Raw genomic sequence first — 14,246 nt, 5'->3', positions numbered from 1 at the left:
TGGTAATTTGTCGTGGCAACCATAGGAAATGAATACAATGTGGATCCCAGTCCATATCCTGAATTGCTCCAAGAAGTAGGGAGGCTGCTAAGTCCTTATGGGCTGTCACAGAAGCCAGAGAGAAACACGGAGTGCAGCGCACTCCTCTAGACAAGTCCTGGAGGGCTTCAGATGTCCGGAGTCTTGGACAAAAGACCGGAGGGTCTGTTCTGCTCTAGGTGCAGGGAGTCAATGAACAGACTTTGCTAACAAGTGAGATGCAGAAAACTTTATTTTTTGATTACATGGCTCAGATAGTTTCAATCAATACCATCAGCAACGAATTTTATGAAACACGTTTGTCTTTCCTGTCTACATAGATGTCACAGTAGCCCTGGTATTTAAGTGTTGCCTCTAAAACTTGTCCTCTTTCCAGCGTTCTCCTCTTTCTCTCAACCTGCCACTCTTGAAAACTCACTTTTCTTTTGCATTTTGTCCTACATGTGAAAAATATGGAACTCAAGTAAGACCCAAGGTAGATCCCAAGGGCTTCAGAAATACCCTGTCAAGGGCACAGAATAGTTAGCAACAGAGTCCCTGGTTAAGGTCAATCATCATTAATAACATGAATCTTAAATTCTAATACTACTTACTTAACAGTACCTAAATTCTAATATTCCTAACTTCACAAAAACAAACTTTTCTAAAACTTCTTACCAGTAAAGGATATAGCTCACATGAATATACTCTCAGATAACTTTAAGAATTCTTCACTGCCTTGTAATTCCTGCCAAGTGTTTTCATCATATCCCCGTGGCTAATCCTAGCCATCTCCTGCTTAATTTTTCTATAATACTTCTGCACATACACAGCAAATGGTCATACGTGGGGCACAATACGGGTCCCATGTTTCTGAGTTAACGGCACCATGACCAGAGACCCCTTGCATTTGCCACAGAAGAAGCGGCTGGTGTCCAGCGATTTGGTGTAGCGGCCAATCCTGGGAAGGAAAGGAACAACACACAACAAAAGAATCAGTCACTGCACCTCAGCATCGGCTCTGAGATGTTGGCCTTGGGCCCAAAGCAATAATTTTCTCTGGGTTGTCAGAGACCCAGGCACCAAGTGGCAGCAGTGGTCAGACCGGCTCAAATTACTGAAGAGAAAGGAGAAAGAGAACATGGAAAGGAGGAGAGAGGTTCTCCTCCTCAATTCAGACAGCCATCTACTTATGAAATCACTCAAGAGCCACTTGGAGGCCCCAGCAAAACGTTAACTGGGAAAAGTCTGAGGAGAAGAGTCTTACCTGGTTTTGCACCCAGTACATTCATAATGGACCTTGTAGTTAATCTTATAGTTATGGCAACGGGTGACCTTGGGCAGCTCCGGGTGGATCCTGTTGGATTTCCTGGCATAATACTTCCATGTGTCACCATGAGAATCATGGATACCATCAATCAGCCAGGAGGCAGCATGGCATATTTCATGGATCAAAGTATCCCGGATTCGGTCTTGAAAGAAGAATGAAAAGAAATTGTGAACACTAAAACCAATACTTTTTTTTTTTTTTTTTTTTTTTTCTTTTTTGAGACAGTCTTGCTTTGTCGCCCAGGCTGGTGTGTAATGGCGTGATCTCGGCTCACTGCAACCTCCATCTCCCGGTTTCAAGTAGCTGGGATTACAGGCGTGCACCACCATGCCCGGCTGATTTTTCGGTCTTTTTTTTTAGTAGAGACGGGGTTTCGCCATGTTGGCCAGGCTGGTCCCGAACTCCTGACTTCAGGTGATCCACCCACCTCAGCCTCCCAAAGTGCTGGGATTACAGACGTGTGCCACCACACCTGGCCCCAATCCTCTTCTTATCTGCTACCCAACAACCCCTCGACTTTCAGCCCCACCAGACACAAGGTTATCTTACAGAAGCACATGCAGGTAAGTATGAGTGTTACCTTCCCAGGATTCTCAAAGTGAATAGTGAACCTACTTCAACCCGATATTGTTTACGGCAAAGAGCCTTCGGTGAGCAGGTCTTTTCAGAGCAGCTCCAACATGCTCATTTTTTTGTGAGGCACTTCTAGAAAAATATCCAGACAAGATCTAGTTTCTGCCCTCCAGGAACAGAGGTGGACAGGGTGGGGAGCAATCGCTATGGCCGTGGGATTTGGTTAGAAGCTCCATGGTGAAATTGGGATCTCAGGGGTTCTTACTAATTGATTGAATTTAGAAAGGCCATTCTGGGTATGGCAAAACATGAGTATATGGCACATTTTAAAAAACATTTTGGAGACTGAGTCTTGCTATGTTGCCCAGGCTGGAGTGAAACTGCTATTCACAGGTGTGATCATAGTGTACTATAGCCTCGAACTCCTGGGCTCAAGCGAGCCTCTCACCTCAGCCTTCCAAATAGCTGGGACTACAGGTGTGTGCCACCGCACCCAGCCTGTGGTATGTTTTGAAGGCCAGTGTGAAGACAGCCTGTCTGGGGCGTGGGCTAGTGGTAGAATACTGAGAGACAAGATTGGCCAAGCCAAACAGGAGCACATTACAATGGCCTCAAAAGCCAGGCTCTAGGCCTTGAAAAGCCCTGGTTTCTCAGCAGGAAAGCAATGTAGTTACATATGGGAGACGAAATGGAGCAGGGATGAGGGCCTGTCCTTGGATGGAGGCACAGATAGAGAAGGAATGGTGAGCTACTGTGAAGGAAGATTTGGTGACTGGCTAGACATAGGGGACCTTGAACCTCAGCTCCTGAGAGAATGAAGATGCTACTGCTGGCAAGGGGGAAATGCAGAGAGAAAGGCAGGCCTGGTATAAAGATCGATGGGTTTGATTCACAGGGATGGTGAGACATCCAATAACCATGTCCTCTAAGCAACACACAGCATGCCTGCCCACCCAAGAATGACAGTTCGAGCTGTGACACAGGCTACCAGCTAGGAGTGATTTCATAGGCACAGTGTCAGAAGGAAAGAGCATAGTAGTGAAGCTACCACACTCCTGCCATCACCTGCAGAGTCGCAGACTTTCAAGCCAATCTGGATCTCGGCAAAGCGCTGCCTCTTTGGGTGCCATATCTCACCAGTGCTGCATGAGCCAGCAGTTTTCAACATCTTGTTATTCCAGCCTATCCGTAGTTTCTCTGGCAGCTGAGAATGAAAAGCAAATGGAAGGAATCAGAAAGCAGTTTTGTTTTGTTGTTGTTGTTTTTTTGAGATGGAGTTTTAGCTCTTGTTGCCCAGCCTGCAGTGCAATGGCGCAAACTAAGCCCACTGCAACCTCTGCCTCCCAGGTTCAAGTGATTCTCCTGCCTCAGTCTCCCAAGTAGCTGGGATTACAGGCGTGCACCACCACACCCAGCTAATTTTTCGTATTTAGTAGAGACAGGGTTGCACCATGTTGATCAGGCTGGTCTCGAACTCCTGACCTCAGGTGATCCGCCTGCCTTGGTCTCCCAAAGTGCTGGGATTACAGGCGTGAGCCACCACGCTGGGCCCAGAAAGCAGTTTTAAGCAGACCAGAAAATATTAACTCCAGAGTTTTTTACCCGCTAATAAAAAGGAAAAGGAACTTTCTCCCCCAGGTTCTTGGCTCACAGCAAGTTTGAGAAGAAATTTATTCAGAGAGAATACAAATCAAAACATTCTGAGGAGAATAAAAGCCACATTGAAGTCTGGGTAAAGACAATAAACAGGCAATCAGGACACAAGGGAGACTGATAGAACATGTGAGTGCAGGACTTGGGCTCTCTTGTCCTTGGGGCAGCCAAGGAGAGAAGGACAACCCTGCTGAGGTGGGCGAGGCTGAACTGAAAATGCAACTCAGAACACTTCAGGTTCCACCCATCTGATGTGACATCACTGTCATCCGGAAGGGCACCAAAGGCTGGGGAACCTTTAGGAATATGTAAGAACTTCCCTCCATAAAGTGTTGTCACCAGAGATGATAAAGTCTGAAAAATCTAATGACCAATAGGTCTCTCTGCCTCCAGATTTTATCCAATCCAGTCCATACCCACAGGTTACTGTCAGGTTAATTTCTTTCAGCAGGTTAATTTCATTCACTCCCTGATGCACCCCATCCCTGTGCAGTGCTGCCTACTCACGTAAATTTAACCTCCTCCAACCTGATTCCCAAGGCCCTCCAGTATCCAGTCCTACACTATCAAAAAATAAGAGCTTACTATGTCCTAGACCCTGTTCTAGGCACTGTATGTGTATTAACTTATGGAAGGGTAACAATAATCCTATAAGGTAATATGTACCGTGTTGTCCCCATTTTACAGATGAAGAAACTGACGGAAACTGAGGTCAAGTAACTTGTTCAAGGTCACACAGCTCTTTTTCCATTATCCTTCCACAAGAATCCTCTCTTCCTGATTGTCGAGCCTCAACTCTCCCTCTCTCCCATCCTGTTGTTCTCGCCACTTACCATCCTTTAAGAAGCAGAGTCTCACTTCCTCCAGGTAATCTTACTTCCTGGCTGTTGAGGCTCTCAGTGATTTCTCCCTCTGCTGATCTCCTGTGGTAATAGCCATCTGTCCTATACATTATAACTCATACACATTCTCTATTGCTTTCACCTGTGCCAGGGCTCATCTCCCAACCTCAATTGCCTCTGCTCAAGGGCGGGAAGTATATATGGTTAGTGCACCTCACAGCACCAAGAGTACTGGTGTATAGTAGGTGCTCAATCAGTGCTCATTCATTGATCCTACCTTTTTATCACAGACGGATCTGTTAAACAGATCATAGATTCTCCGAACCAATTCATCCCTATTTCGCTTTAAATTTTTTCCAGAGTATTTCTTTGATTTTTCAAGGCCATACAAGAAACATCCAGGGACTTTGCACTTACGAGTCCTGTAAAGATAAATTCAGCTGAGGTTTATGTAGCTAAAGAGAGAGAAGGAATGCACATGTAAGCGTCTTGTCAAGACCTGTCGCTCCCTCTTCCATCCAGCTCCTTAGATGAGGGCATTTCCCAAGCCTTCATTTGCAGCCTTTTCTCTTCACTCTTTGCAACCCTCAGAGGTATAAAGCCCATGGTTTCAACCTCAAAGAGACTTATCCCCACATCTGTATCTGCACTCTGGAGCTCTCCTGAGACCTAGTTCTGAATTTACAACTGCCCAGTGCAAACTTCCAACTGACTAACACGAATGTATCTCCAGCTAAACATGTGTTCAATTATCAAACTTGTGTTACAATTGGCTGAAAAACCTCAAAGACATTTTTAAATTCCTTTTCTCGGCCGGGCGCGGTGGCTCACGCCTGTAATCCCACCACTTTGGGAGGCCGAGGCGGGTGGATCACGAGGTCATGATATCGAGACCATCCTGGCTAACACAGTGAAACCCCATCTCTACTAAAAATGCAAAAATTGGTCGGGCGTGGTGGCGGGTGCCTGTAGTCGCAGCTACTCAGGAGGCTGAGGCAAGAGAATGGCGTGAACCCAGGAGGCAGAGCTTGCAGTAAGCCGAGATCGCGCCACTGCACTCCAGCCTGGGCAACAGAACGAGACTCCGTCTCAAAAAATAAAATAAAATTCCTTTTCTCTCTTTATTGGGCACAGAGACAGACTATCTTCTTCACACTTTCTCTTCAGCCCCTCCTTTCCATCCCCCTGGTTCCTACTGTAGTTCAAGTTCTTGTCCTACCCTTTATGCCTGGATATGAGAACATTCCAGTGTTCCTTACCTCCAGGCTCTTTCTCTTCTCATCCAATCACACACACTCCTCCAGATTCATTTTCGCAGGCCATGCTCCAATTACTGTCCCCCTCTGGTTTTTCACTGCCTGGCCTGACACTCATGGCCAGGGTCAACCCTGTCCAAAGCTCTATTCCCAGCTACCACTGCCACTCTAGCCAAAGTGGACAACTTAAATGTTTCCTGGACACAAATCGCAATTTCCCACATTTGTGCCTCGGCACAATCTATTTTCCCACGGCTTACAATGACTACATCTCCACCACTACTGAGAATAACCATCTGCGCAGCACTTTATCATTCGCAAAGAACTTCCTTTTGCATTGTCATATTTAATCCTCACAACCGCCCTTCAAAGAAGCTATTACTATTTTTATGATCTCCACTGTGCTCAGAGGTCAAGTGACTTGCCCAAAGGTCACAGAGACAGTGAATCTCCTGATCCAAATCTCATGGTCTTTTGATTAAACCACTATCGCTGCCCCATCTTTCAAGGCCTAATTCAAATGGCACAAAGAATAATGCTGAGCACATAAAGGACTCATACTGTAATAACTACCATTTAAACAGAAGCATTTTTATCTTAGCTGGAACAGTCCACTAAGTCCAGAGATGAGCCCAAAGAGCTGGAAAGATAAAAGGGGAGCAAACGCAGCAAGTTTCTGACTTAACAGAACTCCTAAGACTGAGATTTTGCCAGAACAGTTATTAACCCTTAAGTCACAAACTAAACCCTACGTGAGGAAGTTGGGCTGCAGAGAGGGGAAGTACCAGACAAGACAGAGGTTACGGAAGGGTCTTCATCCCAAGCCTGAAATGGGAGACTGAAATATTTCTGCCTCCAGTTACTTAGGTCTGAAAGCAAACTTACATCAGTATGTAAGGTGGCAGATGCAAACCTGAGCCCTCTGCAGACTTTGGCAGAGCCCAGACCCCTGTGTGTTTGTGCTCACAGAACGCCAGCCTTGTGGCTTAGCATACTTTCACCTCAAGGCCTGTGGCTCTTTACTGCAGACTGAGCACCTTCACATCACAGGAACCGACAAGACCCCAAACTGGGAAAATCAGACACTATGACCAGCAAGCAGCCTACACAGGAACAATGCTAAGCATAACAGGAAGCCTCCAGATGACACAGGAAGTGCTAAACAACAGTTAAGAGTCCAAATAGGCTAGCCTCCTTTGGATAATGCAGACTGACAATGACACCAAGGGACAGCTTTTCCCTTCTTTTGTCACGCTCTAGCAAAGCAACCTGGGAGCTACCCAAGACACATGTCCCTGGAGGCAAAGTAGCTTAAATATGTAGTTAGGAGTCTGGAGCAGAAACCTTCCTGAAAGGGGATCCAGCTAAAAGAGCACTTGGCAAGCTGCTACTGGCTACCTCAGCCAGTGCAGAAACAGACAGCCCTTCTGTTCAGGTCCAGGGTAAGCTGGTGCCCCTATGCCTGACATAATCAGTCTTTTTCCCCTCCCTTAAGATATACTTATTGTCCCCAAATATTCGTTAAAAAATAACATATAGTCCTTCAAATACATTCCTTGTCTTGTAAGACAATTCAGATGTGAGTATACATTACTCTTCAATGAAAGTAAAAACAAAGAAAATTATGCAAATTAGCTGGGCGTGGTGGCGGGAGCCTGTAGTCCCAGCTACTCAGGAGGCTGAGGCAGGAGAATGGCGTGAACCCAGGACGCGGAGCTTGCAGTGAGCCGAGATCGCGCCACTGCACTCCAGCCTGGGCGACAGAGCGAGACTCTCTCACAAAAAAAAAAAAAAAGAAAAAAGAAAAAAAAGAAAATTATGCTTACTATATCAAATTTTTAAGGGAAAAACTAAGAAATTCCTGGAATCTAAATAAGAAAACACATTAATTTTTTGCCTTAAGTATTAACATGTCTTTGGTCTACAGGATCAGTTGTTGTTTTCAGTATCAACTATATATAGCTTAATAAAAATAAAGGAATGATAAGCAATCCATTTCATCCTAACATTTAAGCTGAAAAATTCATAAGGATATACATAGTAGTAACAGTAACTGGGTTCAGCCAAAGCACTAGAAAAACCTGGAAGACAATCTTGACCACTCTCCCTCCAACTCCAACAGATCAATGTGTTGCTTCTGCCTTCTCACCATTTCCAGTGCCTTTGCCTTGGTTTAGCATAAACTGGTGGCCACGAAGCTATATCAAGCCTGAAAAAAAGTGTCTTGCTTGGCTACACATAGTTCTTTGATCTGAGTTGAAGGACATGGGCAATCTCAGAGGCCAGAGCTGCTGTGGGTGCAGAAAGGCCCCCTCTACCCAGGTAACTGCAGGCACCTTGGCGGAGAGCCCATGCCCAGCCTCAGAGAGTGGGGAAAGAAGTGGGAAGGGAGCCAGTGGGTGGTATTCTCCCTTGCTTGGGCCCTCCTACTGAAGGACAGAAATCTTGTCCCCCCATTCCATCCCAGCCAGACTCCATCCCCTTATAGACCACCCCCACCCAAGTGCCCAGTGGACTGCCCAGTGTGACAACTGTGCAATAAATTCCTGTTCAACGGAACATGGGTAGTACATACCTAGTTTTGCGTTTTTTAACTTTTGCCGCACCGTGTTTCTTCTTTGAAGGTCCACACTTCTTACGTCCTTTACCAGCTGAAAAAATAATAGGTTACTTGTACCCCAAAAATTGGTACCATCAAGAGACTAACAGAAAGGGAAACCCAAAAGGAGCCCTCACAGCCAAGCCCAGTGCAACATCTCTAAACAAAACTGTCTGAAGTGGCATACTGCCGCTGTCATCATTCTCAACCATCTCACCCACGTGAATTACAGAGCTGCCAGCAGCATGAGCTGGGCAGGATTCTGTCACAGGCACCAAGGACTATGAAGGTCCAGGAGTGTGCCCTTAGGAAGCTAGGTGGTGTGGGCAACTGAAGTGTGCACAGTCGAAGCGGTGATACGGTACAGCTCACACACCTGCTCCGATGAGTGGCTCATATCCTAGGCAGCACCTTCACTCAGTGTGCAGGGCAAGGCAGATCTTTCTGCCTGGGCCTAGGACCCATCCTGCCAGCTGCTCTAGCTAAAGGCTTATGTATCAATAGTCAGTGTCATTCATATATCCAAAAAATTTATTGAACCTCTATCACGTGCCAAGCACCAGGCCAAACCCTGAGAGAGAGTAAAAGATGAGGAAGAGTCCTCCCACGAAGAGGCTCACAGTCTACTGGGGCGGGGTAGGGAAGGGGACCGACTCAGGAACATATTCTAACAGTATGACTAGTGCTTTCGTAGAGATGGGCTGTAGAACTTTGGTAACTCAGGAGACAGGAGCCACTCTGACTCACGACTTCATAGAGGAAGTGATCATTGGGCTGGGTCCTAAGAAAAATAAGACATCCTCAGAACAGAAAGTTCAGGGAGACAGCACTCCAGGCTAGTGAACAGCAGATACCAAGATACAGGAGCATGAGAAAGATGTGGGCATTCCTCCCCTGTTCCCAGAACCATCCTTTCACTGGATGGATGCCTCCTTGGGCCACAAGGAAGTTGCTGAAATGGCACAGGGTTGACAGGGAGGACAGGCAGACTGGATAAGACAGGCACATTCGGTAGGCAAGGCACATTCAGTGGGACAGGCGTACTTGGCATGACTGACTTACCAGGTGTCACAGATACATTTTTGGTTTTTGCCTTCCTCTTCTTCAGTGGCTCCACTATATTTTTGGTCTTTGCCTGCCTTTTCCTCAGCGGTTCCACAATAGTTTTGGTTTTTGCCTTCTGTTGTTTTAGTGGCTCCACAATAGTTTTGGTTTTTGACTTCCTTTTCCCTGATTGTTCCACCACAGGTGCAGGCTCTTCCTCAGCTGGCAGCTTTCTCTCTGAAACTTCAAGGTTAGCCTCAGGATCATTTGGTGGTTCGCTGAGATTCTCACCAAGATCCTGCTCACCAGCATCATCAGATGAATCGTGCTGGGAGACAGCAGCCTCACCCAGCTCTTCTTCATTTGAGGCAATCTGGCCTTCATTACACAAATCTTCTGCTGGCACAGGAACTTCCAAATCATTACTGTTGTTGTCGGGAACTTCCAAATCATTACTATTGTCGTCGGGAACATCTGAATCATTACTGTTGTCGTCGGGAGTTCCCGAATCATTACTGTTGTCAGGAACTTCCGAATCATTACTGTTGTCGTCGGGAACTTCCGAATCATTACTGTTGTCGTCGGGAACTTCCGAATCATTACTGTTGTCGTCGGGAACTTCCGAATCATTACTGTTATCGTCGGGAACATCCGAATCATTACTGTTGTCGTCGGGAGTTCCTGAATCATTACTGTTGTCGTCGGGAGTTCCTGAATCATTACTGTTGTCGTCGGGAGTTCCCGAATCATTACTGTTGTCGTCGGGGGTTCTCGAATCATTACTGTTGTCTTCGGGAGCTTCCGAATCATTACTGTTGTCGGGAACATCCGAATCACTACTGTTGTCATTGAGAACTTCCGAATCACTACTGTAGTCGTTGGGAGCTTCTGAATCACTGCTGTTGTCATCGGGAGCTTCCGAATCATTGCTGTTGTTGTCGGGAGCTTCCAAATCATTGCTGTTGTTGTCGGGAGCTTCCGAATCGTTGCTGTTTTTGTTGGGAACTTCCAAATCATTACTGTTGTTGTCGTCATTGTCATCATCACTAATAACTATTGGAGGTTCCTGGATGGCAGGCTTCACATAACAACACTCTGGACTCTCATCTGAAATTCAAGAGACACAATCATATATGAATATACTCCCTCCACCACCTCCTTTATACACTGAATTTCAGCAGATTATTTCGCACAAATTAAACAAGACAGGAACTGTGGCGTTTCGAACAGCAGTTAAGAATCAATTATTTTAAAGGGGACACCAACAAATGGAAAGATTCCATGTTCATGGATTGGAAGAATCAATATTGTTAAAATGCCCATACTACCTAAAGAAATGTACAGATTCAATACAATCCCTATCAAAATACCAATGACATTCCTCACAGAACTAGAAAAAAATTATCCTAAAATTTATATGGAACCATGAAATGCCCAGAATAGCCTAAGTTATCCTGAGCAAAAAGGACAAAAGTGGAGGAATCACATAACCTGACTTCAAATTACACTACAGAGCTATAGTAACCAGAACAGCATGGTACTGGCATAAAAACAGATAACATAGGCCAATGGAATAGAATAGAGAACCCAGAAACAAATCCACACACCTACAGTGAACTCATTTTAGAAAAAGGTGCCAAGAACATACACTGGCAAAAAGGAAGTCTCTTCAATAAATGGTGCTGGGAAACTTGGATATCCATATGCAAAAGAATGAATCTAGACTCCTATCTCTTGCTATACAAAAACCAAATCAAAATGGATTAAAGACATAAATCTAAGACCTCAAACTATGAAACTACTACAAGAAAACATTGGGGAAAATCTCCAGGACATCAGTCTGGGCAAAGATTTCTTGAGCAATACCCCACAAGCACTGGCAACCAAAGCAAAAATGGACAAATGGGATCACATTAAGTTAAAAAGCTTCCGCACAGCAAAGGAAACAATAAACAAATTGAAGAGACAATCCACAGAATAGGATAAAATATCTGCAAACTACCCATCTGACAAGAGATTAATAACTAAAGTATATACAGAGGTCAAACAACTCTATAGGGAAAAAAAATCTAATAATCCAATGAAAAAATGGGACAAAAGATCTGAACAGACATTTCTTAAAAGAAGACATACAAATGGCAAACAGGCATATGAAAAGGTGTTCAACATCATTGATCATCAGAGAATTGCAAATCAAAAAACTATAATGAATGACCGGGCATGGTGGCCCACACCTGTAACCCCAGCAGTTTGGGAGGCCGAGGCGGATGGATTATCTGAGGTCAGGAGTTTGAGACCAGCCTGGCCAACATGGCGAAACCCAATTTCTACTAAAAATACAAATATTAGCCACGTATGGTGGTGCGTGCCTGTAGTCCCAGCTACTTGGGAAGCTGAGGCAGGAGAATTGCTTGAACCTGGGAGGTGGGGGTTATACTGAGCTGAGATCACACCACTGTACTCCAGCCTGGGTGAGAGTGAGAGTGTCTCAAATAAAACAAAAGACAAAAAAAAAACTACAATGAGGTATCATCTCACCCCAGTTAAAATGGCTTTTAGCCAAAAGACTGGTGAGAATGAGAAGGGAACCCTTGTACACTGCTCGTAGGAATGTAAATTAGTACAACCACCCTGGAGAAGAGTTTGGTGGGTCCTCAAAAAACTAAAAACAGAGCTACCATACAATTCAGCAAACCCACTGCTGCATACGTACCCTAAAGAAAGAAAATCAGTATATCAAAGAGATATCTGCACTCCTGTGTTTGTTGTAGCACTGTTCACAATAGCCAAGATTTGAAACAACCTACGTGCCCATCAACAGATGAATGGAGGTCGGGCACGGTGGCTAGCGCCTGTAATCCCAGCACATTGGGAGGCCAGGGCACACGGATCACTTGAGGTCAGGAGTTTGAGACCAGCCTGGCCAAAACGGTGAAATCCCATCTCTACTAAAAATACAAAAATTAGCCAGGTATGGTGGAGGGTGCCTGTAGTCCCAGCTACTCAGGAGGCTGAGGCAGCAGAGTCGCTTGAACTCAGTAGGCAGAGGCTGCAGTGAGCTGAGATTGCGCCCCTGCACTCCAGCCTGGGCAGCAGAGCAAGACTCCGTCGCAAAAAAAAAACAAAAACAAAAACAAAAACAGATGAATGCATAAAGAAAATGTGGTATATATGCACAATGGAACAATGGAGTACTGCTCAACCACAAAAAGAATGAGATCCTGTCACTTGCAACAACATGGATGGAACTGGAGGTCATTATGTAAAGTGAAATAAGCCAGGCACAGAAAGACAAACTTCACGTTTTTTTCGTTGCTGTTGTTATTGTTGTTTGAGACGGAGTCTTGCTCTGCCACCAGGCTGGAATACAGTGGCACGATCTTGGCTCACCGCAATCTCTGCCTCCTGGGTTCCAGCAATTCTCCTGCCTTAGCCTCCCGAGTAACGGGGACTACAGACGCACACCACCACACCCAGCTAATTTTTGTATTTTTAGTAGAGATGTGGTTTCACCATGTTGGCCAGGCTGGTCTCGATCTTTTGACCTTGTGATCCACCTGCCTCGAACTCCCAAAGTGCTGAGATTACAGGCGTGAGCCACCACACGCATGTTCTCATTTATATGTGGGGTCTAAAAATGAAAACAATTGAACTAATGGAGATAGAGAATAGAAGAATGGTTACCAGAGGCAGGGAAGGAGAGTGGAGGGGTGTGGAAAGGCAGGGATGGTTAATGGGTGCAAAAAAATAGAAAGAATAAGATCTACTATTTAATAGCGCAACAGGATGACTATAAGTCAATAACTTAACTGTGCATTTTAAAATAATTAAAAGAATATAACCGGATTGCTTGTAACACAAAGGATAAATGCTTGAGGAGACAGATACTGCATTCTCTATGATGTGATTATTACACATTGCATGCTTGTATCAAAACATCTCATGTACCCCATAAATATATACATCTATTATCTACTCACAAAAATAAAAAATTAGTTTTTAAAAAAGAAAGTTATGGCTGGGCGCGGTGGCTCAAGCCTGTAATCCCAGCACTTTGGGAGGCCGAGACGGGCGGATCACGAGGTCAGGAGATCGAGACCATCCTGGCTAACACGGTGAAACCCCGTCTCTACTAAAAAATACAAAAAACTAGCCGGGCGAGGTGGCGGGCGTCTGTAGTCCCAGCTACTCGGGAGGCTGAGGCAGGAGAATGGCGTGAACCCGGGAGGCGGAGCTTGCAGTGAGCTGAGATCCGGCCACTGCACTCCAGCCTGGGCGACAGAGCGAGACTCCGTCTCAAAAAAGTTATTTTAGATTGTTTTTCCCTCTATTTTTTATTTCACTGAGAGCAGTGACAGATCAAATAGCAACCAAACTCATGTGGCAATTTTCAAATCACAGCCTCTAAGTAGCAAGATGTAGTAGTTGCTCCGGGCTTCCTAAACACAGGTCTACAGACTTGAATATTTTCATCGGTCCACAGCAAAATAAGACAAATTAGAATAATAAAGTGGTATTTTTCCCCCATCAAGTTAAATTTCTATAATTTAAAGGACTGTCCTTTATTTTGTGATTACGTCTTGGCTAAACTTTTGGTGTTCTTTACAAAATTACAAAGATAGTAAATGGTAGCTGAAGTTTTTTTTTTTTTAATTTCCTTCATTAGACAAATTAAAAACTGACAACTCTGTGTTGGTCACCAAAATTTCATTCTTTAAATTAGTTCATAAGTGCAAAGCTCTCAGAACCACTGATATGAGTCAGGAGTACGTCCTGATGTCAGCACTCTCTGAGAGGCCTCAGGAACATTTGGAACATCACAGCCTGCACTGAAATGAAGGCCAGTGTGTCTGACGCCACACACTCTTTGGAGTCTGTTTGGAGCTCCAGTTCTAGCTTTCTATGATTCTGGATGTAAAAAAAAAAAAAAA

General features: G+C 44.9%; 1 protein-coding gene across 1 annotated transcript in view; it reads right to left on the bottom strand.

Annotated features, from left to right (window-relative positions):
- Positions 1-255: 255 nt before the first annotated feature.
- ACRC (acidic repeat containing) overlaps positions 256-14,246 on the bottom strand; it is a 46,193-nt gene continuing 32,202 nt past the window's right edge. The window contains exons 8-13 of the mRNA XM_011992072.1: positions 9,334-10,422; positions 8,248-8,314; positions 4,694-4,838; positions 2,987-3,125; positions 1,286-1,490; positions 256-979 (exon numbers count right to left, since the gene is read on the bottom strand). Coding sequence (XP_011847462.1) covers positions 859-979; positions 1,286-1,490; positions 2,987-3,125; positions 4,694-4,838; positions 8,248-8,314; positions 9,334-10,422 — 1,766 coding nt within the window. The 3' untranslated portion in view covers positions 256-858. The remainder of the gene's footprint in view (positions 980-1,285; positions 1,491-2,986; positions 3,126-4,693; positions 4,839-8,247; positions 8,315-9,333; positions 10,423-14,246) is intronic.

This window comes from Mandrillus leucophaeus, unplaced genomic scaffold, assembly GCF_000951045.1.
Source record: "Mandrillus leucophaeus isolate KB7577 unplaced genomic scaffold, Mleu.le_1.0 Scaffold401, whole genome shotgun sequence".
NCBI lineage: Eukaryota > Metazoa > Chordata > Mammalia > Primates > Cercopithecidae > Mandrillus > Mandrillus leucophaeus.
Note: the sequence above shows the minus strand (reverse complement) of the source record. Positions and strands in the feature narration are given on the sequence as shown.